At 49.8% G+C, this 25,725-nt stretch overlaps 1 protein-coding gene across 9 annotated transcripts; it reads right to left on the bottom strand.

Moving 5' to 3' along the window:
* Positions 1 to 1,041: 1,041 nt before the first annotated feature.
* On the bottom strand, positions 1,042 to 18,811 carry MTHFSD (methenyltetrahydrofolate synthetase domain containing). 9 transcript variants are annotated; one of them, XM_043898231.1, is made up of 8 exons: positions 18,683 to 18,811; positions 15,022 to 15,125; positions 14,336 to 14,449; positions 12,096 to 12,209; positions 9,363 to 9,453; positions 7,092 to 7,204; positions 6,711 to 6,836; positions 1,042 to 1,822 (listed from the first exon to the last, which is right to left on the bottom strand). In XM_043898231.1, the coding sequence occupies exons 1-8, from the start codon at positions 18,696 to 18,698 to the stop codon at positions 1,328 to 1,330; spliced, it is 1,173 nt and encodes a 390-aa protein (XP_043754166.1). In that variant the 5' UTR covers positions 18,699 to 18,811; the 3' UTR covers positions 1,042 to 1,327. The 9 variants fall into 9 exon arrangements, with proteins under 9 accessions (XP_043754166.1, XP_043754165.1, XP_043754162.1 ...); XM_043898230.1 differs by lacking the exon at positions 14,336 to 14,449 and adding an exon at positions 14,190 to 14,303 and having other exon boundaries at positions 18,683 to 18,810; XM_043898227.1 differs by lacking the exon at positions 14,336 to 14,449 and adding an exon at positions 14,190 to 14,303 and having other exon boundaries at positions 18,578 to 18,713.
* Positions 18,812 to 25,725: the final 6,914 nt, after the last annotated feature.

The following is a 25,725-nucleotide window of genomic DNA, read 5'->3' on the forward strand; positions in this document are numbered from 1 at the left end:
ATTGGGCGGTCAGCTGGTCTAGAATGGCCAAGCTGAACACAAGTGACCCAATGAAACCAGCTGAGGGACAGGGGCATAGGGTCAGGCAGAGAAAGGTGAGCCCAGATGCTTGACAGCCTGGCCTGCGTTAAGATATTCTACTCCCTGATTTTGTCCACGAAAGTGTGGAAAGAGGCGGCATTTAACGAGCAAATCTAAGGGTCAATTCTCTTCCCAAAGTCTCCACCAATGAGAAAATGCTTTTTCAAAGAGAGACTCAGTGCCTTGAGAACATTTTCTTCAAAGTGAGGGCAAGGCCTGCCCCCTTGAGGAGTATTGATGGGTTCAAACCATGCTCAGTGAGACCTTCTGGTGAAAAAATAAACACTTCCAATGAATATACATTAAAAAAAAAAAATCTCCACTTAAATGCTTATCTTGACTTTTCACGCAGGATCAACTGCAGAAGCGCTTCTGTTTACAAAGCACAGTTCAGCCAAAGTCCAGCTTGATTTTTAGGAACAGAGAAATGGAGGGAAAGATGCAGAGAACACACAGCAGTGGGCAAATGAGTGTGAGAGCATCTGTTTGGCCTCGTCTGTGACACAGGCCGGGACCACTCACTTTTCAAAGCCAGGATCTCCTAGAGGCAGAGCTTCCTGCTGTGTCGGGGCAGCTGGCCGACAGCAGGGGTGGGGCGGGGGGTTGTTCACCCAGAGGGAGGAGCCCGGCTGCGACGGTGAGGAGGGGACAGAGGTGAGACCACAGGGCCAGGGGGCCCCGCCGGACTGGCCGCCACCTCCAGCACCAGGGCTGAGATGAGACGCGCAGACTGTGGCCCAGCGCCTGGACTGAACCCCCTGCTTCTCTGGGTTGACTGCACCTTTTCCCCTCCAGCAGTGCGAGGCCAAGAAGTTAGGAACACAAGGGTCACTTCTGGTTCCACCCTGCTGTGCCTCTGCGCTGGTCCCTGCCAAGGCCTCTCCTGGCAGACTCTTCCGTCCACCTCCTCTTAATCCCCCATGCCTCTCAAGTTCAGAACACAGACCCCCTAGACTGCTGTCAGAATTTACTCCTGCTCGTTTATTGCCCACTCAGTCCCCTCAACCAAGAAACCAGCAGGGCTGTGACATTCCACAGGCTGAAGGACCAGGATGCGCAGAAGCCTGAATATGAACTTCCTGCCTCCCAAGAGACTTCAAGTGCCTCACGGGCTGACTTCCTGCCCCCAGGAGACACTGGGCAGCAACTGAAGCTCTGACTTCCCAGAAAGGACCAAACTCAACAGCAGCTCAGGCAGCAACGGCTCCACCATGCCCTGCTGTGCTGGGCGGAAGTTCGCTGGGGATCATAGCAGGACGTCGTCATGGGCCAGCAACGGCCGATGGTCAGGGAGTGGCTCTGCGGTGTGGCCGCCCCCAAGGTCACCGGCCCTCTGCTGCCTGGCTAGCACCACCCTCACTGTGCTGGCGCCCAGGCGGAAGCCCTGCAGGCAGGCGATGGCCTGCTGGGCCTCGGCCGGGTCCCGGTAGTGGAGGAAGGCCCTGTGCTGCGGCCCCTGCCAGGTGAGCCGCGAGGGCACCACGCCCAGTGCGCTGAGGGCCCGCTTTAGCTGGCTCACCCTGACATCCCGGGGGAGGTTCCCAATCTCAACAGAGCTGGGAGGCACGGAGCCCGATTCTGGTGGGGCCGGGTCCTGAGGGCTTCTGGCGGTGCTGGGGGCGGCCTGGGCGCCTGGAGTGCTCCGGGGCCCATCTCGGAGGGTGACGTCCTTCCCAGCCTGCTCCTCTCGGTGGCGCAGGCTTCTGAGGATAGGTATCTTCTCCATCATCTCACAGCTGATCTGAAAAAGCAAAGCAGTTCCAGCTATTCTTGGGGCATCCAGGAGGGACCACGGCTCGGTCACAGGGAAGAAGCATCAGTCATGCAGCGGCCTCTGCCACACGTGCTCGCAGAAGACTCAGCACCCTCAGGCCAGCCGTCTCCCTCTGCCACTCTGAGTCTGCCCAACAGGACACGGCACCTGGTAGGAGCTGGATGGCCTTCTCCATTTTCCTGGGGGCACAGAAGGCAGACAATGAGGCGTCCTACGCAGAAGTGGAGCTAAGATCACTGGTATGAGGGTTACAGGGCTGTAAATGGCAACTGCCCTGGCAATGCCACAGGATTACAGGGCACTTTCTACCTCCATATCTGTTCTCTCCCCTGACCTACGCCTTGGGTGGGGTGAGGTCTTTAACGGGGCTGTGGGGATCTCCTCCTCCTCCTAAGGGCCAAACCCATCTAGGCATCATTGAAAAAGCACAATCAGGGCAAATGTGGAACAGAATGCTACACTGAGAACACTTTCTAGCAATGGGTCATCAGGCTACAAAACAATGGATTGCACACACAATGTTATATCTCAGCCAGTAGGACTTTGATACAAAGGACACTTTCGGCTTTTTGACTAAGTTGATCAAAGAGCACTTGTAGCAATGGAGGTGACAGAAGAGCCCCAATACTCGAGGCGGAGGCCCTGTGCTGTGCGCCGGGGACACTGGGGGCTGAGCAGAGGCAGAACTGGTCTCATGGGTCTTAAGGAACCACACGGCAGAGAAGGAACAGAAAGATATGCTCAGGTCTTTTTGACAAACCATTCTTTAGAGGTGCATTCTGGCTTCTGTGGGCACAGAGCACGTAAACAATCAGTCACCAAGGGAATTCCCTGGTGGTTCTGTAGTTAGGACTCCTCGCTTTCATTGCTGAGGGTGCAGGGTCAATTCCTGGTCAGGGAACTAAGATCCCGCAAAAAAAAAAAAAAAAAGTTCAGTCACCAAGAGGCAAGCAACGGTTCTAATGCAGGCTTCCAAGAGACATGAGTATCTCATCACGGATCAGCACACAAGATGAACAGGTCTAATTTTTCTACAAAAATAAATAGTTCAAATAGTACCAGAGTTCTCAGTATATTCAGAATCACATGTGACTTAGGGCAATAGTTCTTATCCTTGGCAGGTGTCAGAGACCCTGGAGAGAAGCTGAGGTTCCCCCCCACAAAGGAATCCCCTACAGCTGTGTACAGTCTCCCAATACCCGTGCATGGACCTCCAAACTGCAAGAGGCACACAGGTCCCAGGTTGAGAATCAATGGATTAGGGTAAGAGTGAGAAGAAATGAGAACACCCAAGCTTGTCAAACGCCCTCCCAGAGACCTAGAGGCTTCTAGTCCCCACTGGCTCCCACTGCTATGCAGGTAGGTGACTCCACCGCAGCAGAGCCTCCCGGGGGATTAGCGCCTCCCCAGCCAGACGCTGTCCTTGTCGCTGGCACAGCTGAGTCAGGAGCCATGCGAGTCTTCAGAACAGAGCACAGAGAAAAACTCCCTCCTCCTCACATTTCCCACTGAAGTGAAGTGAAGTGAAAGTTGCTCAGCTGTGTCCAACTCTTTGGGACCCCGTGGACTATACAGTCCTTGGAATTCCCCAGGCCAGAATACTGGAGTGGGTAGCCTTTCCCTTCTCCAGGAGATCTTACCAACCCAGGGATCAAACCCAGGTCTTCCACAAAACAGGTGGATTCTTTACCAGTTGAGCCACAGGGAAGCCCAAGAATATTGGAGTGGGTAAACTATCCCTTCTCCAGCGGATCTTCCTGACCCAGGAATCGAACTGGGGTCTCCTGTATTGTAGGTGGATTCTTTACCAACTGAGCTATCAGGGAAGCCCCACTGCTGAGATGCAAAAAGAAAACAAAAACCATGTCTATGCCATGAAGACACCCATAAGATGGGGCTATGCTTCCTGATCAAAGGGCATTTTCCTCCACTAGAGGCTCTGAGTCCCAAAGAATCCCAAAGACATCCTGAGTCCAGCCAACTCACTCCCTCCCACATCCCTGGTCTGCGTTCTTAAGGAGTTCAAATTCTTGCATTCTTTTGAAGTGTTTAGCAGCAAATTTAAACTGGTCATATTTAGAGTCTTAAGGATTTTTTAAGTTACTGGATCATTTAGAAAGGATGATCAAATTTAAAACAGTAATCACAGTCAGATGATAAGTGTGTCTATGTCCCTGTATGGAAGAACGAAACGTTGCCCCAGTCCCCGCACCAGCAGTGGGAGCCACCAAGGCCACACCTCCTGGTAAACACCGTGTATCCACTGGGCCCGCTGTGGGGCCGTCTCGGCTGGAAGACTGCCCCTTAAGTGCTGAAACTCCCGTGATTTCTGCCCAGTGGATCCACAGGGCTGCCTCAGGTAGACATGCACGTTCTCAAGAAGCCTGGCCCCGTGGGGCAAGGCTCCACACTCACACAGCAGATATCCATCCTAGAACGTGTGTGAAGCACACACGCATCCTTCTGTGCACGTCCCCGGAACTCCCTGACCCGAGCTGGCACTCGGACAGACTGCAATCAGCGGCAGGGCAAGGAATGCCCTCCAGCACACCGCAAACCGACCGAGTCCACAGCATCGCGATGCTGGCACACACTAAGGGGTCTTGGGAAGGGAAGTGCAGAAATGCGAGCCTTTTATGTAAAACTGCTCATTTTGAGAGCGCTGTGTTCTTTAGGACAGCAAAGCTCAGCGTTAGTGCCCTCTCTGCAGCCCTGCCGCCCCACGCCCCACGAGTTCTAAAGGCAAAGCCTCTCTGACGCAGGGGCCTCTGCTACTTCCCGTCCCAAGCCCTCTGCCCGCACTGTGCTCCTTGCAGAATGGCACATGTGGGCTGATGGAGGCCTAGAGCGGATGGCCTCTGAGAGCCCAGTTGACAGGCTGGATTCCCACATGGGGACCCGCAGGGGTGCTATTTTTCCTGGCTGGCAATTAGGAACATTTGTTAGGTTTTTTGTCAATTTGCCATGTGAAATAAAAGATTGTGCTTGTTAATTAAACAGGAAAAAAAAATTATGCCTTCTGTAACGAATCACTCCATTTAAAAAGCTGGTATAAAGCAAAATTTTTTTTTTTTGTATGCCCCAATCACTTCTTGCTGAAGCATGCAGATGGCGGTCATTTATTAATGCATGTTCCCTTTAGGGATTAACTTTAAAACCTGTCCCCTAGAAATGCATGCTAAGCCCAACACAATCAGAAATCTCACTCTCGAGGCGTCTGCTGCCAACCCAAGACGACACTGGCTCTAACCTCACCCCCGGCCCACACTGGGGTCACGTGAGTCTATGTGGGGAGCATCACAGAAGGATCAGGATCTATCTGTATGTGCCCAGCAGCCAACCCGAAATAGCACTACAAGCAGCACTGAGCTGCCCCCACCACCTCCCCGTCCCCAAGGTGCCCTGGCTGCACTCACTGCAAGGCCAGGGCAAGACTCCGGGGGCCAGAAAGTCCCCACCCTCACAGGACCCACCCACACAGAGGGACGACCAGCTGGTGGCAGAACTGAGAACTCAGGACCCACGGTGAGGGGTTCTCGCCATGGCCTCATTGACGACTAGCACCCCCCAGGAAGACGGTGAGTGAGCCCAGGTCCCGGCAAGCAGGCGTTGGTGTGGCTGAGGGGGTCTCAGGAAACTGGCTGGACTGTTTCTCTCTAAGAGGGATTATATTCATCTAACACAACAGATAACCTAACTTGTTCCTGTTTTCATATTTTTCTTACTAAATTACGGGTATTCTCAGAGGCAACCATCTCCTCTCCCTGGCGAGGCCCCCGGAACCCGCCCTCCCCACACTGCAGCTGGCCCTCAGCTATGAAGAGCGGCCCCGCTGGCGCATCCTCCCAGACCACACGCTCAGCTCTGAGCACAGCCACCGCGCTCCCACGGCCACTGTCTCGGCCACCACTCATCTAAAGGGAGCCTGTGGGCCCGGATCCCAAGGAGCCCTGAGTTCTAAACACCCTGAGCAATGTCTCAACAGTCATGAAGGATGCTGCACCTTCTCCCTGCTCTCACCAGGGGTGAGTCCAGCAGGGGCGCAGGTGTTCTGCAGGGAGGCCCTCGGGGCGGGGCGAGAGCACAGGCTGTCGCCTCTGGGCCATCCGTGGCAGTGGACACTGCTGATTCCCACGCCCAGGGGAGAGCAGCCTTCCAGCCCTGGATGGCTCAAGTGTAAGGAATGTGAAACATGGACAAACGTGCTAATTTGACCAAGAGTTTCAATCCAACTGGAGCACAACTTCTCCAGCTTTCTCAGTAACTCTGGCTATTTTCCAGCAGACAGCATCATACCTAGAGGCTGGCTTCTGGCGTCAAACTTCTATTGCAGACCAGCCTGTGATACATGCTACTGCCTACTCTGGAGATAAAGTCACCATGGCATCAGCATGTGAAGCTGTGGGTTCTGCCTCCCACCCTATTCAGTTCTGCACGGAGATGCAGATGGCACTGAGAAAATCTGGGCTTACAAAAGGAAAGCCTGATGATTAGGACCATGTGTGGCTGGGACGGCAGAAGACAGCTCTTACAGACGAAAACCAGCTGGCAAGTAGAGTCAAGGCATTGGCTCTCCTGGTGGAGCTGGTCGCCCCCTGCCACCACCGCTGGTGTCATGTGCAGACCTTGGCTCCTGCCTGCTTGTAGGAACTGGTGGGCTCCTTAAGTATGTTCTCCAGGCCACGCCTGGAGACTGATTCAGAAGCTGAATTGTTCAAAAGCTCACGGGTGGCTCTAACACACAGCCACGCAGGCCTGGGAACAGCAGTCCTGACAGACAGACAACACAGGGAGAGAGGAGGTGTCTGTGAGCCAGGGGCCAGCACTGGCCTCCCTCCACGTCACGGTGACCCACCTTGGACCATGCGATTCCCGCTGGCTTGGGGCGCTCACACCCTGTGGTGATGACTCGAGTTGGAGTAAGGATATAGTCCACAGTGAGGTCGTGGTCCTCGAGGAGTGCTTCAGGTATGTCAACAACCTGGTTGAACAGAAGCAGGTGAGGGAGCTAGTGGGGATACAGCCCCGGCCGCGTTCGCCACACCGCTTGATGGAAGGACGATGTCCCCCAAACCTGTCCTGCTCAAGGCTAAGCTGCTGCACCACCAAGCGCATCCGGCCCGGCCGAGCCACACCTGACGTGGCGCAGAGTGAAGGCAGAGACCCAGCTGCCCCGCCCCGGCCCCCACGCTCCATGCCCAGTGGTGGCTCTGCTTGGCCTGTTCCCAGGAAGCACCTGGCAGTCATGGACGATGGTGACCACTGGCGTCCCCTGGCTGACTGCTCCCATCGACACCATCATGGCGTATTCAAGGTCGGCATAGCCTTCTCCCTTCCCAATTCTCCAGCCTAAGAGGCAATGCAGAGAAGCAGCACGTGTGGGTTCTGGGGAATCAGGCAGGAGCACACTTCTCATCGTGGACTTGGAGGAGTTCAAGGGGAAGCACCACGCGGGACGGGTACCGCGGTTAACACACAGTCAAGGAACTTGGCACCCTGTGCACCTTTACAAAGGAAGTGGAGCTAGCACTTACATGAGCTTTATGTTAACAGACTCACATTTAAAAGGGATGAAAGAGTAGTTTTTAGAGCACTAAAAACAAGTTCTTACTAAAGGCAAATCTTTGTCATTGTGCAGGGAAAGCTGGAAGTCTGCATCAGGGACCCAGATGTGAGTTGGCTCAGCCTTGCCTGTAAGGCACTAAGGAGGGACCTCCATGGTGGTCCGGTGCTTCGGACTCTGCGCATCCACTGCGGGGGGCGCCGGTTCAGGCCCTAGTCAGGGAACTAAGATCACAGCCCCACAACTTGGAAGGAGGCGGTTTAAGCAGGGCTATGTTGCAAATTCACACATGCGGCACAAGAAAAGGATCTGTTACCTGAAGCTCAAGGACAAACTAAGCAGGGGGAAAGGACGCAAGACAGTGGACGTGAGCGTGCTGTGAGCTCCCAGCCAAGTCCAGTCACTCCTCTCAGTAGGACGCCCAGGCCAGCCAGGAGTTCTGACGTCAGCACCATTATCGAGCTCGGAAGCACCATCACTCAGGCATCCTTCTAAGAGTCAGACCTGACTGTGCCACATTTACAATGAGAAGTCTTCAATCATACATGCAAAGAAGTGAAAGACAGTTCAATAGCAAAGCAGCAAAGGGTACGAACAGACCAGAGAGACGGGTGACAGTGTTCACAGGAGAAACGTTCAAGCTCACCCAAAGCAGATGTAAATCAAGAGGCAACTCAAAATACCATTGCTCACTATCAGACACAAAAAGTGAGGTGGGATAATCCTAGTTATCAACAGGGGAAGAGGGAGAGAGGTAAGGCAGATGGTGTGCAAGGATGTGAGGTGGGCACCCCTGCTGCAGTGTAACTTGGCGACATCAGGATTTAAAAACCCACTGGAAAAAAAAAAAAAAACAACCCATTGGTCCGGTAATTTCTCTCCAAGAAGTCATCCCACAGATAGTCCTCAAAGGCTCCCCTACACCACAGGACATGACTACACTACACCCTCTGTGTGTCTGCACGCAGAGGGTACCCTGAGGACACAGGTAAAGCATCTGTAACAGGAACACGTGGAAAACAAGGAACCCACAATTTTAACATCCACTCCTAAGCATCTCACACAGTAGCTCAGAGCAGGAGCAGGGAAGAGAGTAAATTTAGGGTGATAATATTAAAGGCTGACACTGAGAAACACAATGCTCAGGCCTGGGAAGCAGACTTGGAGCACTTCTCACCAACGCTTTACTGGGAACCTACTGAACGAAGAGGCTTTGGCTGATTAACTTCCAAAGAGAGATTTGGGGATGAGCATCTCTGGACATTCTCTTGGCGGGAAAGAAGAAAGAGATGGCTTTCCTGGTGGCAGGGGCCCCAATGGTACACACAGGTTCAAGTCTGTAATGTGCTGACCCCACTCCAAAAGCAGCAGCTTGTTCCCAGACAGCACCAAGCCAAGCCTGGAGTGGGCAGGGCAGAGGGGAAGAGGCCCCAGGGACGAGTCCAAGGGCAGCTCAGCCTAGCACACAGGCTGGCGGGGAGAAGCCTCAGGCCCCACAGGCAGGCTCAGGACACCCCACACTGACCACGAGGCTATTGCTGCACAAGACAAAAGAGGTTCAGAACCCAGTGTTTCTCCATTTACTGGAGGCTCTCCAACACCAACTATTTACTGACACACTGCAAATAAATCCAGCCCCAGTTCCAGTTAACTTAAGAACAGAGAGGAAATCTTTCACCACCTGAAAAGAGATGACCTCATGTCCTTTCTCCTGTTAAGAAAAAGTGGAAATGCTGTAAAGGTGTTGAGTGGGGATAAGAGTGGGAGGGACTGAGTTAATTCTTCAACATGAGTGATAGATGCAGTGGTTTCGAAGCCAGGCATGCATCCAGAAAGCTGAAATTACTCACTGTCAACATCTCTAAGGCAACCGGAGGAGCGCTGGGGGAACAGCAGGCTGCAGAGTCAGTGGTCACATCTCAGAGTTTCTGTTCTTAATCTTACCTTTTTCAGAAACAGCCACGGACCCCACCACAACCAAGTCCACAAGGACCTTGGAGTCCAAGCCCACGGGAGTGCTGTAGTTCCTCACGCCCTGTGAACAGACACGCGGCCTGAGAGCTCCTGCCTGCCTCAAAACCCACGGAGATGCACGATCAGGGTCTCAACCTCCTGCGGGAAGCAAGTGGGCCGCCCCACAGCAAACGACGCAGCACCGCGGAAGCAGTAGCTCAGGAAACCATGGATCAGAACCATTTTAAGGCAGTTCCCACAATCCTTCACCAGGGGGAACTGACAGCAAAATGAATAGGATATTCATTTCATAATATTCAGCAAATCATTTTCCCCCAGGAGGCAGGAGAGCGCAGTGATTAGAACCCAGGGTCGGGAGTCACAGAAACGGGTCCAGACCCCTCCTCTGCGGCCTCAGCAGAGGAAGCTCTCTGAACATCAGTCTCTTCCTCCGTGACACAGGGACAACAGTCCTGCCTCGCCCTGCACACTGGAATGAGACGACAGAGTGCAGGCAAAGCGTCCAGCAGGTAAGACACGGCCGTTAAGCATGTGGGACATTTTAGCTCACCGTGAACACTGGAGGCCTCTCTGCATGAACAGCCAATCATTCAACCAAAGACCACCCAAAGCACACCCAGTTATCCTAACGAGGCCTGAGTCGGGGCACAGGGAGGCCACTGCGGCCATGACTCTGATGACAGGCACGGGGGAAATCTAGGGAACTAGAGTCAGACACTGCGTGGCCCAGTACCCTGCAGGAGTGGTCACCAGGCAAACGACAAGTCCACGACAAGTGACTGGTCCAAGGACCAGTACTATGATTAGCTTGGGGCCTCCCAACAGTCAAACCACAGTCATTGGCCCCAGGTGCCCACACTGGGGGAAAGCCTGTCTTTCCTTAAGCTCACCACACCCAGGCAGCCAGGCGTTTCTCGCCCATGGCTGGCATCTTCAAGCCTGTTTCAGGGGGCTCAGCGCCTGGCAGCCTTGGGGAGCAGACACCGCCATCAGGTTTTCTGTGCTGTAACCTGTCTGTCAGGCCCCCCTTCTCTCAGTGGTCAGCCTCACCAGACAGAGCGCGAGCAACCAGGAGTCTCCCTGACACGCCAAAGTCCTGTTCTATTTAACCAAGAGTCACCGGAGGGGCAGAGGGACTTAGGCAGTTAACAGACACTTCTGCCTTCCCCCTGGAGTGGTTCCCAGAACACTCCTGAGTCAAAGAGTAAACGCAGAGACAATGAGGGCAGACACAGGTGGCTGGGGCATGACAGTGGCAGGAGGCTGAGGCACAAACTCAGAGACTTGCCTGCCTTGAAGTGAGGTGACATCACAGTCTCCTCAAGCGATATGCACGGTGGCAGCATTTCACCACTAAGCTTTGGCCACCTAAATAATCGTACTAAATCTGCATCTGCATTAGACGTGTCTTTATGACTCTCTATTTGCCATTTTCCTCTACCACAGAGAAAACAACACTCTCTTTGAGGTTCATGACCCTGGATCTCTGATTTCTAGCCAGTATCTCATGATATAAAAGAGCCCAAACACTGTCCAATTTGCACTTAAGCTCAGTCGTGAGAGCTGGCCTGGCTTTACTCTGGCCAGGCCATACTTTCAGCAGTGCCCGTGAGAGACCGGCCAGTGCTGGCGTGTCACAGAGCCTCCCGGGAACGAGCCGAGTGTTGGTCACCTTTCACAGGGGAGGGGGATGCTGTGAAGGGGGACACAGCCACATCTGACCTGGACTTCAGTATGAGGAAAAGGACTGCTCTTACTGTCCAGAACCCATGATTATAACTGACAAGATTCCCTGCCGGCCCTCAGAAGTGTGGGGTTGGGTCTGTGGCCACGTCCACCAACTGCAGGGGAGCATATGGTGGGCACTTTGAACACTGACCAGAATCAGGGTCATCTCTTATATTCTCACACTTGTTATCCCTTTATTTTTTTCCCCACATGTTTTGTTATCTTCCTTTATTGTATGTATTTTTGTATGTCATGCCAAATTCTGTTTTTGCAATAAGACAGGTTATCAATAAACGACAATAAAGCATTCACTTGTCATACACTAGACTTAAGTGGAAAATCCCTTTTAGAAAGGTATTTCTTAATGTTCCATTTCTCCTTTCCACCAGATTAGGAATCAAATGACCTGGGGTCAACTCTAGAACTCTGAAAAAAGTCACCAAATTCTATTTCTTTGTCTATAAAATACCAGACAAATTTCATTATAAGGCACCCTAATGTAATGTTTACAGTATACTGGTTTCATGGCATTAGGAGGCAGTTAAAAGAAAACATATTGCTAAATTACTAAAGCCTTTATTGCTTCAGTACTTGGTGAGACAATTTCCAATTGAACATATTTTGGAAATTCTGCCACTGTTTCTGGTGGCATCTGAGAAAATGCTCTAGGACACTGAACAGCATCAAAAAGTAACTCTAGAGGGCGCCAGAGTACCAGAGAATTCGCTTTTCCTTCTCTCTTTCTTACTGGGAATTTACTATTTGTCACCTTGGTGCAAAATAAAAACCAAGTGCTTGGCAGCTTTTCTGCCGGGCTCCTGTAACGACAAGATTGCTGAATACCTCACACCACTCTTCATTTGGTTTTGCTAAACCAGGCTTCAACCCTATGGCAGAGTCACACTGTTCTAACTCACCAGAGGGCACGGCTGAGAGTGGTTCTTCCCTGCGGCTGGCGCTGCTTCTCAAACTCACCTGAGAGGTGGCACATTTTCTCAAGATGTCTTTAGTTGCCCCAGGGGGTGGAGTGATCTTATTAAACAACCCCGTTCTCAGTCGCGGTGTTGGAACCAATAATGTTTTTTTGCTCTTTTAAAAGAAAAGACAGTGAATCAATTACAAAATTTAACATGGGAACTTTCTTATGTATCATTTTAACATTTCAGGAACAGAAGCAAGCTACTATTACCTGTATTTTGGGGTATGTGTCAAGAAGATGAGCTGCTTTGCAAACTCAACTGAATAATACTTGGCCACGATTTTACTTAAGAGCAGTTATACTACCCTGACTCAGAATAAAGGGGTGAGGGTTTGTAAAACTGGCTGATTCTATTCTACTTGCCATTCAAAGTTGTTCTGAGTGAAAATGATGATGCAAATCCAAAAGAAGTCTGTCCTGAAGAAAATTCCAACCATACCTTGCTGTGCCTTACGCTCCTGGCATTAAGCCCTATCCAGGTACAATGATGTTTTATTTTGAAGCCACGTTAAGACATTACCCCATCAAGCACTTATATCTAGTTTGCTGCTCAGTAAATCAGTCTGAGAGATCAGTACTCATTACAATCAATATTTTATACTGACTTGTGTCAATAGCCGTTTTCTTCTATTTAATTCTCAAATGTTTATTGCAAGACCTAGAGCAGAGGTTTTCAGAGTGAGGGCCCCTGGGCACTGTTTGACATGACCAGAAGCTGTGGGGTGGGGTCCAGCAGCCTGGTGTAATAGGCCTAGTCAGTATTCCTGATGCACAGGGTAAGTTTGAGAACCACGGCCAAGGACACTGCTGCAGATTATACAGGGGTGGGCCATGAGGCAATTATGAAATTTATAAGCTCTTTTATGTAAAAAATAGCAGATTTTACTTTTTGAGCAGGAGATGACAGCCTAAGACCAATAAAAGTCCTATAAAATTACAGTTTGGCTTTCTTAAATAATGGTTTTCAACCCCAAGAAGAGTATTTCAACAGAAGTAACGACAGAGGTGGGTGACTTTGTTTGTAGTCTCCAGACTCTGGTGTACTGCCTGACACTCTGCTAACCCATTGGTTGTAAACTAGAGGTCCTTGGGGAGCTCTGAGGCTCACCAAAGTCTGGGTCCACTTAAGCCTGACTCAGACCTGGACATCAGCAACAGTCTTTCAAAGCTCCCCGGCAGGTGCTAACTTACAGATAAGGAGCTCAGACCTGGAGATCTCATAGCTTCATCAGTGAGTTTACTATGACCAATTTCTAGTAATAGCACCAGATGAGGATCTGGGGTTGAGCCTGGGAAGCTGTGCCCCCAGGCATGCTCTGCGGCCGTGTGCATCACCATCCTAGCCTGATCGAGTATGCACCCCCCCACCAAGGACGGAAGGTGCCTGCAGAGCAAGGCTTCTCAGGGAAACTGAGAAGGGAAGTAGGGAAACTGAGCTTCAAGATGTCTTGAAGCACCTGAAGCCCAGCAGCATACGGCAGGATCCCACAGACCCCACACTGCCCCAACATCAACCATTACATGAAATAAAGGCTGTCACCTGAATGTTACTGCTTTTATAGTTTTGTTTATATTTACATGTGTATTTTGATTTTATAATCACACTGGAGGTACGAAATTAAAATTTATCTCAAGTTTTATATTTATGCTATTAAATGAAATTATAAATTAAGGCAACCCTGGGGAGAATTTTTCTTCTTGAAAAGGGGCCTATTATATCTAAGTTAAGAAACACTGCTCTAATTCATGTGTTTGGGGGACACATTTATCAGATTTTTAACTCGTAAGTCATCAAGTTTCAAAGAATTATAGTATCACAAATGTAGTAGAAGAAATATACATATTGAAATCGTTCTCTTCTGGAGAGTACATCAACGCCTTTTCTCTTTGAATTCAGACACGTTCAGGACTTCTGACTGACTGACGACGAAAAAGTTCTAAATGTCCTGGGAAAAACAACTCCACGGACACATTCTGCATGGAGGGAGTCAGAACCCTCCCTCCAAATGCAGGATGGTGCCCACTCGCCAGCCACCTGAAGAGGGCAGGCTGGCCAGCAGCCAGGGCTCTGGCTCACGGAATGGGATTACCTGCAGCGCCAGCAACCGGACGCCTTCCAGTGGTTTATCAGGGTCCACTTTAAGTTCCTGCGTTCTGGCAAAAACCTCGAGGTCTCTGATGTTTTGGCAAGCCAGATAAGAGCCCTGGTTAGGTACAAAGACAGAGGTGCACTTACTTCAAGGACGAAGAAACGGGCATTTTTCTGGGGAGCATCAGGGTTGACTTTAATGGTTCTGGCCATTTTGAACGCCTGCAAACCTGGGAAATGCTCAGCGGCCCGAGAAGCACCCTGTTTTTAAATGCAAGTGCAGGTTACCAAGAGGCCACTGCCCTGAGCCACCTGCAGCCTGACGCTCCAGCACCACCCCCTCACAAGCACGGGGGCCAGTTCTGAGACCAGGTCTGGGGTCACCCGAGACATGTCTAAGGGGGCAGCCAGGGTACAAAGGTCTTAGAAGCCAGCCCCACTGGCTGGGGCTCCTTCTCAGAGTACGTTGGCCCTTAGGAGCCAGCTGTGTGAAAAGGCACCACAAGGATCAAGGCTTCCAGCCGGGAGAAATATTCCACTCTGCAGCAAATGGGAAGCAGTAGCCTCAGTACCACCTCAGGGCAAGATGCAACCCAACCACCAATTCTGCACAGAAAGGCAAGAGAGCTTGAGAGTAAGTGTTAAGTATTAATAACATGATGAAGGACATCTCTAAGAATAGAGACAGCCTGGCCAGCTGGTTCAGATTTCACACCACTCACTGTTCACCGAGTTCAAATTCACCATGAAGCGGGGTGATAACTGTCTTACTACTGTTACTCATTCAGGAATATCCCAATTTCCTTGTGAATGCTCCAGGAATGCTTCAGTACCTTGAAGTTGGGAATCCTGTGATGAACAGGCCGGGGAAAATCAGCTAAATTTTGTGACTCCATGTAGTCCCAAATCTGCTCTCGAATGTCCTGTTTGGAAACACCTATGGCAATAAAGGGTGTGACTGATAAACATACAGACAGGAACCCCACAGCGCAGCAGTCTCAGGGCCCAGAGCCTGCCTGCTCCCACTGCACCCTCAGCTCTGCCATGCCAGACAGAATCTAGGGCTCCTGACCCCTACGTCGAAAAACCAAGGTCGGTGACGTCCTACACCTCAACAAATTGTTATAGTCCAAACACAGTGTACATTTAACATAACCCAAGTGCTTAATGAAGCCTATTCTATGAACCTGTAGGGGCAGCACAAACACCACTCAAGCCACAGACCCAAGCATTCCTAAGTCCTTTTTTGGAGACACGAGTTCTGCTCAGTCAAGGCTCTGTAATCTCACTCTCAGTCTGTCAGTCTTGAGATAGCTATGACTACTTCTCTCCTTCTGCAAGGCCTGTTAGCTTGCCTGAGTGATGTGTAAGCCAGCTGCTACTTTGGATTACTTACTACAATCCACTTTATTGCAAGACTCTTTATTCTAGATCTCACTTTGGAAATGAATTTTCAGGCAACAAATACTCCTTCATTATTTGATTAGGGAAAGCCCTTAGAAACCCTGCATTAACCACATGCTCCTCTTGAAATGGAGAACTACAAAAAGCAGTTTCCAGTCGAGTGGGAAAAAAAGTGGCACATTCATATAAATGCATTTATATGGAGTTTTGTTTTTCTTAGTCCAAAAGGCTATCTTTGCACCTATGCAGAAGTTTGTGCCAAATCACTCTGCTGTGACATGGCACCTCTCAACACCTGGGCGGGAAAGAGAGGCAGCTTCACCCTCTCAAGTCCTCAGTCTCCCTTGAGTGAGCAAAGGCTGCTCAAAAGTGACACAGGGCAGCAGTCCCACAGCAGAGACCTGGAGCCACCAACCCGGGCAGTGGGATGTGACTGGTGGCTGGCTTCTCACCATAAACATTTATGAATTATGTGACTTTAAATCTTGTGAATAAATTATAAATAACTTTTTGGTAAATGTACTTTTAAAACACACAAAGGCATCTATATAATGAAGAGCATCACTGTCTACTGAGTACCAGGTCCCTTCCCCTTAGATAGTCAGTTGTATCCATTTGTTCTGATGAATTTTTCCCCAGGCATCTCAGGCTTCTCACAGGAGACCCTCCACTCTTGTCCCTCATCCTCTTTCCCTAAAAGGGTACCCGAGACAAGCAGCTACAGATACTGCTTTGAGTTCTGTTGCTGTTTACTTATTATCCTGCAGATTGGCCCATATGGTATAGAAAAAGTACCCTCATACTTTTCTGCAGTTGCATAGTATTCCACGATGCAGGCAGGTCAAATTTTACTCAAGCAGTCCTTGACTGATGGCAGGGGGGTTTCCAACCTTGCTACTGACGTATACCTTTACAGACCTCACCAATTTTATAATGATTTGTTAAACTTTTACATGTAGTTTTACCATGTTAAGGGCCAGAGCCAAAGGTTTCCAGTGCTTATGCCCTCAGGCTAGACACAGATCCCCTAGGAATACCACTCATACCAGGCCCTTCACAGGTAGACCCCAGAGCGTCCTGGAGCCCACTGCAAACACTCTGGTGCCTCTTGACCCTAGCTGTGCTTCTGAACCACAGCAGAAATCAAGACTGCAGATTCATGTGTATTTAGGGAACAAGCATCTCCGAGGATGCAGGACTATAGTGCTGTCAGCCTGGTTAAGGCCATGCAGGCAGTTTCCAGGACTTGGCTTGTTTCTTTCCTGCTGGGAGCTCTGCATTTTCTGGTCTCTGCTGGAAGTCTGTTCTACTCCCTGTCTGTCAGTCAAACCCTGACTCTTCAAGGCCCAGCTTCAGCACCCCCTCCAGGAAGTCTCCAGTGCTCCGAGGATCCCTGGACACAGAGTGTGGAATGAACTGCAAAGCCCTGCTGTCCACTTCAGCCTCATCTCCTGTCACCCCCCACCATGAATTTAAAAAGTGGCCCAATGTTGGTCCCTGGCCCCACACACTCTGTACCCCTGTCTTTTTCGGGTCTTTGTACCTCCTCTCCTCCCTTCTCCGGTTCACCCCTCCTCTCCTGTCAGGGCTAGCTGAGACAGACATTCCTCCTTTGGGACCCTTGATTCTTGAGGAACCCCAAACACCCTCAGTTTTTTTTTTTTTTTTCAAAACAGAAACCATTAAAACAAATTCCCTGGTGGCGCACTGGTAAAGAATCTGCCTGCCAATGCAGGAGACACAGGTTCGATTCCCCGTCCATGAAGATCCCACATGCCGAGAGACAACTAAGTCCAGGAGCCACAACTATTGAGTCTGTGCTCTAGAGCGGGGGAGCCACAACTACTGAAGCCTGAACGTTCTGCAGCCTGTGCGCTACAAGGAAAGCAGCCTTAGGCCTGTGTCCTGCATCTAGAGAGTAGCCCCTACTTGCCACAACTAGAGAAAAACCCCTGCAAACAACGAAGACCCAGCACAGCCAAATAAATATACAATTTTTTTAAAAAGCTATGACATTACTTTTCCTAACAACTCAGAGGTCTAACAATATCCCCCAGCACTGTGCAGGACGCTGTGTGGGACCCAGGAATTGTAGGAATTGTGGCCCTTGCTCCAGAGTCAATTAATCATTACATCTGAGTGACTCCCATTTAGAAAGCAGTGGGCTAATTGCAAGGGGAGGGAGAGAATAAAAGGGCAGGTCTCTGCCCTTGGAAAGTTACCAAAACATGGGAAATAATTAGGATAATAAAAGGTGACATATATTAATGTGAGAAATGCATGAACCCTGTTCTGTAACTGCCCGTCAGGTCTGCCTGGGTCTCCCTCCTCCTTCTACCTCTAGCCCGGAGCGCAGTCCTGGCACTTGGCAGGCGTCTCCAAAGGTCTTTGTTACTATTCCACTGAGCTACCAGCACCTGTTTCCTGTGCTGTTTCCATACTGCCCGGGCAGTAACGGAGGAGGGGATTTATTCACATTTCTCGAACTCGGCTTTAATAGACCGTGGGGCAGCGAGAGCCTCAGTACCATCTTTGCCAGGCAATGCTGCAATCAATCACCGAAGCTCAGGGGCTCTGGGGGCGAGCCTCCTCAGGGCCTGGGGCAGACGACACAGGAGGCAGCTCTCACGGTGGGGAAAGGGGTCCGGAAACTGACACCACCACCTACCCAGAAGGCAGTCCCACTTCTTCTTCTACCTACTCCACCGACAGCGTCCCAACCCCGCTCAGAACCTTCGAAGACCCCGCCCGTCCATGTCCCCCCTTCTGTCTCTGGCGGTTTCTCTGCCCAATCCCCGGGGACTCCTCCGCGACCCCTTGCCCGTCCCTCACGTGGCCCCTCCGTGACCCCCGGTTAGTCTCTCAGGCGGCCCCTCCGTGACCACCGGTCCGTCTCTCAGGCGGCCCCTTCGCGACCCCCGGTCGGTCTCTCAGGCGGCCCCTCCGCGTCCCCCGCCCGACACTCAGGTGGCCCCTCAGCCTTCCCTGGCCCGTCTCTCAGGTAGCCTTCAGCGTTCCCTGCCCGACTCTCATGAGGCCCCTCCGTGTCCCCCGCGCGTTTCTCAGGTGGTGCCCGGGGCGGCCCCTCACCCGCCCTCGGCTCCATGGCGACGCTGTCAGTCCGCGACGCCTCCCTCGGCGAAGTCCCGCACGAAGTGACGTCACCGGTGCGCGCACTTCCCGCGCCTGCGCACTGGTCTGGACCGGGGTGGGTTGGGGCACGGTGGCCTCGCCGCAGAGGCCTGGTGGGAACGCCCCGCTGCACGCATGCGCGTGCGACTCCGCGCGCCGCGAGGAGGGCGGTGCGTGTGGCCCTTGAAGGTTTATTCTCAATCAGGCCGGCACTGAGCGCTAGGTGTGACGGGCGTTTGCCAGGAGCTGGGTGGGCAGAAGAGGGGGCAACCGAGTGAACACCCGTAGCCTGTCCGAGCCCACCGCCAGTTCAAACACACCCACCTCCACTTTTAGTCCCCAGAGGCCCCCTACTCCGGGAAGCCGACCGGGATTGCTCCTCCATGACTCAATTCCTCTCTTGTGAGACTCTACAGATGTTAAATGGCACGGTCTGTTTTCTGCTCCCTCTCTTCTCTCCCCACCATCTTCACACAAACACCTCCTGAAGTGCTAAAAAGTAAATAAATAGAATAATAAATAATTCTAATAACAACAGAAGCTAGCTCCCGAGAAGCTAGATTCCCTTCCCCCTGGGGAGTGAGTCACTCTGATTCGTTTAGTCCTTTGTAGGCCCCTAGGATCTCCCTCTCTTATGGTCACCGTGAGACCCAGTGGTCACTTTGAGGGAGAGTGGTGATTCTAAGCCTGATGTATTTCCTGGAGCTCAGAATACCCAACCCACAGTCTGCAGACTCGGTGAAAAACAGCTTCCTCACCTCTTTCTTTCCCTGCCCTGTCCAACAATCAAAGCCCTGTCTGCACCTCCCAGGGAGCAGTCTGCTTTTTCTGGGCTCTGATAATGAATCCTTTTACCCCACAGGGTTAATTACAGGCTTGTAAGTTGGTGGTATAAAAAACTAAAATGTCATAGACATTGAGTCATGTGTTCAGAAGTCATGCCTTCACGCATACACTCTTGACTGTGTATATATATAGTCATGAAATTATATAAATGTATGTTTCCACATAGACTATTTACATAGAAGTTTGTATTTTAACTTTTTAAGTTGTCTCTAATTTCCAAGACACTAACCCTAATCTTAAAGAGGCAACAAAGTAATGAGTTAAGAGATCCCAATTCCCTCACTTGTAGCTGAAAATTTGGGGTTACTTAAAATCTCTAGACCTACGTTTCCTCACCTTTAAAATGGTGATATTAACAGTACCTACCCCAAAAGAGGATTAAATGAGATGTCACAGGCAGAACATCTTGGTACATAGTGGGCATGCATTATATTTTCTCTTTATTTATTAGGGAGAAAAGTCTTGGAAAAGTCATACATTCATACAATAAACACTTCCTGTCCACCTGCTCCAAGGTACCCTACAAGGCACTAGGGCTGCAGAGAAACAAGACAGAGTTGCCACTGCCTGGAGAGGTAGTATTTGTGTAGCAGACATGAGGTTGCTGAACAAAAGTCAGCTCATCATCTGCCTGGGCCCAGGGAAGACTGAACTTCCCGTCCCTGGGCTGTGTTGGGGCCGTGTGATCAGCTCAGTGAGTTGCAAATGGAAGAGACGTGTCACTTGGACAGTTAATTCCCAGGGCAGAATCTCCCTCTCTTGCCCCTGCCGAGGTGACAGGAGAGGCAGCTTTTGAAAACCCAGGCTCCTGAGTGACACCCTGCTGTTGGCTCAAGATTATGAAGTCAGTGAGACTTGGGTTATCAATGCAGCATATACCAGCCTCAACTGACTGATACACTGTGTAAGCAAACCAACTATACAGCAACAAGGAAAAGGCCAACTATAAAGGACTGGCATGCATTTAGCTCTCTTTAAGAAGAAACCCTGGTGCTTGGAAAGATTGAAGGCAGGAGGAGAAGGAGATGATAGAGGACAAGATGGTTGGATGGCATCACCGACTCAATGGACATGACTCTGAGCAAACTGGGAGATAGTGAAGGACAGGGAAGCCCAGTATGCTGCAGTCCATGGGGTCACAAAGAGTCAGACATGACTGAGTGATGGAACAACAACAAGAAGAGCATATGTATATCTTTAGTACTCTGTTTTGGAAACATCTACAGTACTCTATTAGATTTCTCCAATGTTGATTGTGCTAATTGGGGGCAGTTCTTGAATTAAAAGATAGATAAGCTCCTTAGGGGCTGCCCTGGTGACTCAGATGCTAAAGAATCTGCCTGCAATGCAGGAGATCCAGATTCGATCCCTGGACCGGGAAGATCCCTTGGAGAAGGTAATGGCGACCCATTCCAGTATTCTTGCCTGGAGAATTTCATGGCTTGAGGAGCCTGGTGGGTTGCAGTCTATGGGGTTGAAAAGAGTTGGACATGACTATATTTTTGAGGTCAAATCAGTGGATCCTAAAGGTAATCAACCCTGAATATTCACTGGAATGACTGATGCTGAAGCTGAAGCTCCAATACTTTGGTCACCTGATGGAAAGATCCAACTCATTGGAAAAGACCCTGATGCTGGGAAAGATTGAAGGCAAAAGGAGAAGGGGGCGGCAGAGGATGAGACAGTTAGGAAGCCTCACTGACTGAATGGACATGAATTTGAGCAAACTCCGGGAGATAGTGGAGGACAGCGAAGCCTGGTGTGCTACAGTCCATAGGCTGCCAAAAACTCAGACACACTTAGTGACCGAACAACAACAACAAGGCTCCTTAGACAGTCAGCTTTAAACAAACAAACAAACAGAACAACCACAAGTTAACGTGATAAAATCCATGGTTGTTCAAGATTGTTTTTCAGAAACTTGGAGAACACAAGGAGAAGAGACACTGGGGCCAGTTGGGCCCCCACAGTAGTGTTTGCAATATGGAAACCCTAATTTCCTTCCATGGAAAGATGTTTGCTCTGTGTCACATCCCTTTTTAATTTCCAAAATAACAAAAGTGGTTTCCTCCCATTTGTTTTTAATTTTGAGAATTCTCAAAGTTAGAGAAAAATTGCAAAATCAATAAACAATGAATACCCACATACCATGGGTCCAGCAATTGGCCTCATTTTAGATAAATTTCTCTTTCCATCTCCTCTCTATACACACCCTCCCTCTTAGTTGAATCTTTTAAAAGTTGCAGAGATGATTAATGTCAGCTCTAAATATTTTGACACGCATCTTTTAAAAACAAGACATGCTCTTACTTGATCACATATAATTATCACACTCAAGAATTTCAACCTTGATATAAGACTACTACTGAATATGACGCCAGATTAAAATTTCTCCAGGTATTCACAACCCTATCCTGTATTAGTGTTTTTTAAAATTTTCTCCATCTAGGATTAAGTACTGCACTCAGTTGTCAAGTTTCTTTAATATTTTAGTGAAGAATAGTCTTTACCCCTGTTATTTTGTTGTTCATGGTGCTACCTTTTATGAACAGTGGTTTGGAAAAGTTTCTAGCAGTGACCCACTTTTTGCCCTGGAAAACATTTCTAGATGCTGGACTGCAGTGGATTTTTAAGAAACAGCATTGACTGTGATGAACCCAAGGGTTCATCAGATCCCAGGTAGCTTTTGGAAGCCTGAGACTGCTCTCATTCCTGGACCCTTTCCCTAAAACCTGGAGAGCCCAAGAGAAAAATGTACTGAAAATAGTGAGAAGAGACACAAAACTCCTTTCACTTGTCCAATCTTTGAGTTCTCTGTTGTGCCTCAAAAGCAGAAGTGGTTGCAGAGATGTTTAAGTCTCTTTTAACTTTGGTTAAGGTTATGGGTTGTTACTGCCAATGTCAGGCACACACATGCAGCAAAAACATTTTTGATGAATTCCCTGAAACTCACGCTACACATGGGGCAGAAAGACAGCTGCCGCGGGGAGACACGGAGGAGAGCAATTTGTTAACAGCCCTGGAAAAAATATTGCCAGACTTGTAGACACCTAAGAGGAGCAGGTTTTATTTGCTTAAAACCTCAGCAAGTCTCCCTAGAGAGGATTTCTTGCTCCCCAAGCAGTTTCAAAGACATTTCTGTTTTCCAACACATCATGTTCTTGACACATTGCAAAACTATGGAAAATGTTTTGTTTTTTCTTGATCCACGCTCGCACAGTTTATTTAGCCTCTCTCTACTTTATTCCTGCCATGCAATGCTAAGGTGCCTCCATAAGGTGTCAGCACCTCCATTGTAACCAAAACGGTTGACTCCCCCTCCGCCCAACACACACACACCTCCCCCCAACTATTTTAAGGGTAGTTCCCTAGTAGGCCTCAAGGTGGCGCCGACACCACGGGGCCGCCCCAGCTGCCTCCAGGTGCAGGAGCCCGAGGCGCCCAGACTAGGGCTCCATGCCGGGTGGCGGGGGATTGACTTCGGTATCTTCTGCCGTTATCGTCGCTTATTATTCTAGTGATGCACGGGGCCCTCTGGGGCCCGATTAGGCTTTCAGCTCACTGACAGCAAGGTCAAGAAAGGAAGAAATCAGCAGCCTCCAATCCAAAATACTTTGGCAGGAAAAAGAAAAGATCGGAAACATGGTTTTTGCAAAGTCCAGGTGTGTGGAAGGTGTTGTTTTAATAACCTGAACAAACATCTCTCCCGGAGTCCTACTGAGCGGAGAAGAAACCTAATTCCAGGGGCAAAGGAAAATGTCTCTCTCACCTCTTCTGTCTTGATTATAAGGAATTTTTCCCTCCCACCCCACTTTTTTTTTTTTTGCATTGGGGGGATAATTTAGGCAGTTCAGCCTAGTTCTTTTCAGATGTCATCGGTTTAAACCTGGACACCCTTGTAAATAGAAACTCAGGCAGAAACTGCCATTTGGGGATTTATTTGCCGTGGTCCTTAGCTATTTTGGTTTTTGCCCTGTGATGTGATAAGGCTTTAAAAATTTTTTTTAAACGCACCTCATAAAAGCAGAGTAAATAATATTCCTGCAGGAAGTCTACAGATTGAGGGGTGTTTCCTGATCAATAGTTTGCATTTCCAGTAAAATTGTGAGAACTCGGGCTGCCTGTCACGTAGTCGAGGAGAAAGACACTTTTTGCTAAAGGTTTTTTTTTTTTTTTAAATAGATGTGAAAATACTAGAGGTATGAAAAAATAATAAGGTTGTAATGGAAGCTGAGGGGTGGGAGTTCAAACCATTCACCTGTGAGCTGAAGAGTGGGCAGCCTCATTTTACTTCGTTGCCCCCCTAAAATTCAAATTAGAGAAAGAACCCGGGGCGCCCATAAAAAATGGAGTGAATGTTTCAGAAGCAGAATATTCTAGGTAATAGGAACCTATTTTGTACTAAATGCTTTCCCTTTGATTTTTAATTTATCAGGACATAATACCATTCATCGGTAACGAACATAAGTATTTTTTTTTTTTTGTTCCGTTTTTGAAAATGAATGAAGTGTCCCCAGCGTGTTCTATTCACCTCTCCAAAAGCTAAGACTGACAGTAGATTCTCGAAAACCCTTTTCTTGGGAACCTAATAAACAACTGACGGGGACATTGAGGAGGGGGAAAGGAATCCTGAAATACAAAAGTTTTATCCGAGGTCTTCTTCCCTACCCAACCGGATAGACAACTTCAGAAGAATTCTGACCAGCGTTTAGCCCGTCACAGAGTGTCCTGCCCCTTCGGGGAAGCGAGCGAAAGGGGACCTGATTATTCGAGGTGTTGAAGAAATAAATACTCAGTGCACAAATAAACAAACTTCCCGGGATTCCTCGAGAGAAGGAGAAAGCTCTGAAGGGCGAAGACCTCCGAGTCGCTCCAGGTTCGTATCCAGAATAATACCGTCTCCCGAGGTGTCTTGAACCATTTGCAATCGCTTATCCCATCCTCACACGGAGCCCGGGTGCCCAGACCACCTTATCAAACCGCAGCCAAACAAAAAAGACTAACAGACAGAAAATCAACGCGGGGACTCCCTCAGGGGCTTCGCCAGGAGCGGGAGGCGGGGGCTGCGCGCGGGGCTGCGGGTTCCTGCCGGCGGGGCCGCGGTCGGGAGCCCGCGCTACGGACGCGCGTCCCCGGCGAAGCCCCCGCCGACTGCGGCTCGGGTTTCTCCTCGCGGGCAGGGGAGCCCGGCTTTGCCGCAGGGCCGGGTGGCTGGTGCATTGTTCCCGGCTTCGGGGAGCGCGGGAGTCAGCCTGTCAAAGGGAATTTATCTCTGGGAAAACGGAGCTACGCGGCGAGGCTGGGGTTGGTGGGCTGCGAGCGTCTACGCGGGAGGGCAGAGGGGGAGGTGAGCTGAATTATTTCCCTCTCTTCCCCAAACGCCACAACACCGCAACCGATGTCGGGGATGCTTTACCGAATCCACGGCGAGTTTAGAGGATTATATTCTGTAGGCATCGCTACGTTCCCCGCTTCGCTATCTGCCTATCCCCTATAGACGCCTGGGCCTCCCTCCTCAGATGGGGGTGAGGGGCACTCGGTTTCTATAATTCGCCTCTTAAACATTTATAGGTTATTCTTGACGGCCCTGAACCTGGAAACTCCCCGTTGATTATTAATTATTTGCTTAAATAATGACCAAATCCAGAGGAGGCCTCTCCATTCCAATTCAGCACATTTACTTGGAATCCATTACACCTGGGCCCCCACAATTAGGAAATCTAATTATTCGCCTCATCACTCATTAATAAGAAAAATAGTCCCAGGTTCTTTGCTACTTACAAGGTCTTTGGGGAGATATTGGACTACATTAATCAATTCGGTTTTATATCTCAAACTCACTTTTATCTGCAAAGGAGCGCTAGTTGTTTTTTTTTTTTTTTTTGCTCTGGGCACGTGGGCCCATTAACCAAAATGTGATAATAAAATAAATTTTAATAAGATATAACTCTTTTTAAGAAAAAAAAAATCTTTTCAAGTTAAGACTGGGCTGCAGGAAAGTCTGGTTCTGCGCGGCTGGGTCTTAGAGCCGACGGATTCCGGCGCTCGTCGTCCTGATTGGTGCCAAGTCCCCACAGAGGCCGCCTTATTGGTCCAAAGTTCCCGGAGGGGGCGTGGCCGGGGGAAAGTAAAACCTCGCTTTCAGCAAGAAGACT

Source organism: Cervus elaphus, chromosome 4 (assembly GCF_910594005.1).
Source record: "Cervus elaphus chromosome 4, mCerEla1.1, whole genome shotgun sequence".
Taxonomy (NCBI): domain Eukaryota; kingdom Metazoa; phylum Chordata; class Mammalia; order Artiodactyla; family Cervidae; genus Cervus; species Cervus elaphus.

What these genes read in the sequence shown, in the direction of transcription:
- MTHFSD (XM_043898227.1), bottom strand. Translation starts at nt 18,698, where the DNA reads ATGGAGCCGAGGGCGGGTGAGGGGCCGCCCCGGGCACCACCTGAGAAA. An exon ending in CGTGGCTGTTTCTGAAAAAG is followed by an intron (nt 7,205 to 9,362) that starts GTAAGATTAAGA and finishes ATTGCCTCTTAG; the next exon opens with GCTGGAGAATTGGGAAGGGA. An exon ending in CGGGAATCGCATGGTCCAAG is followed by an intron (nt 1,823 to 6,710) that starts GTGGGTCACCGT and finishes TTGCTTTTTCAG; the next exon opens with ATCAGCTGTGAGATGATGGA.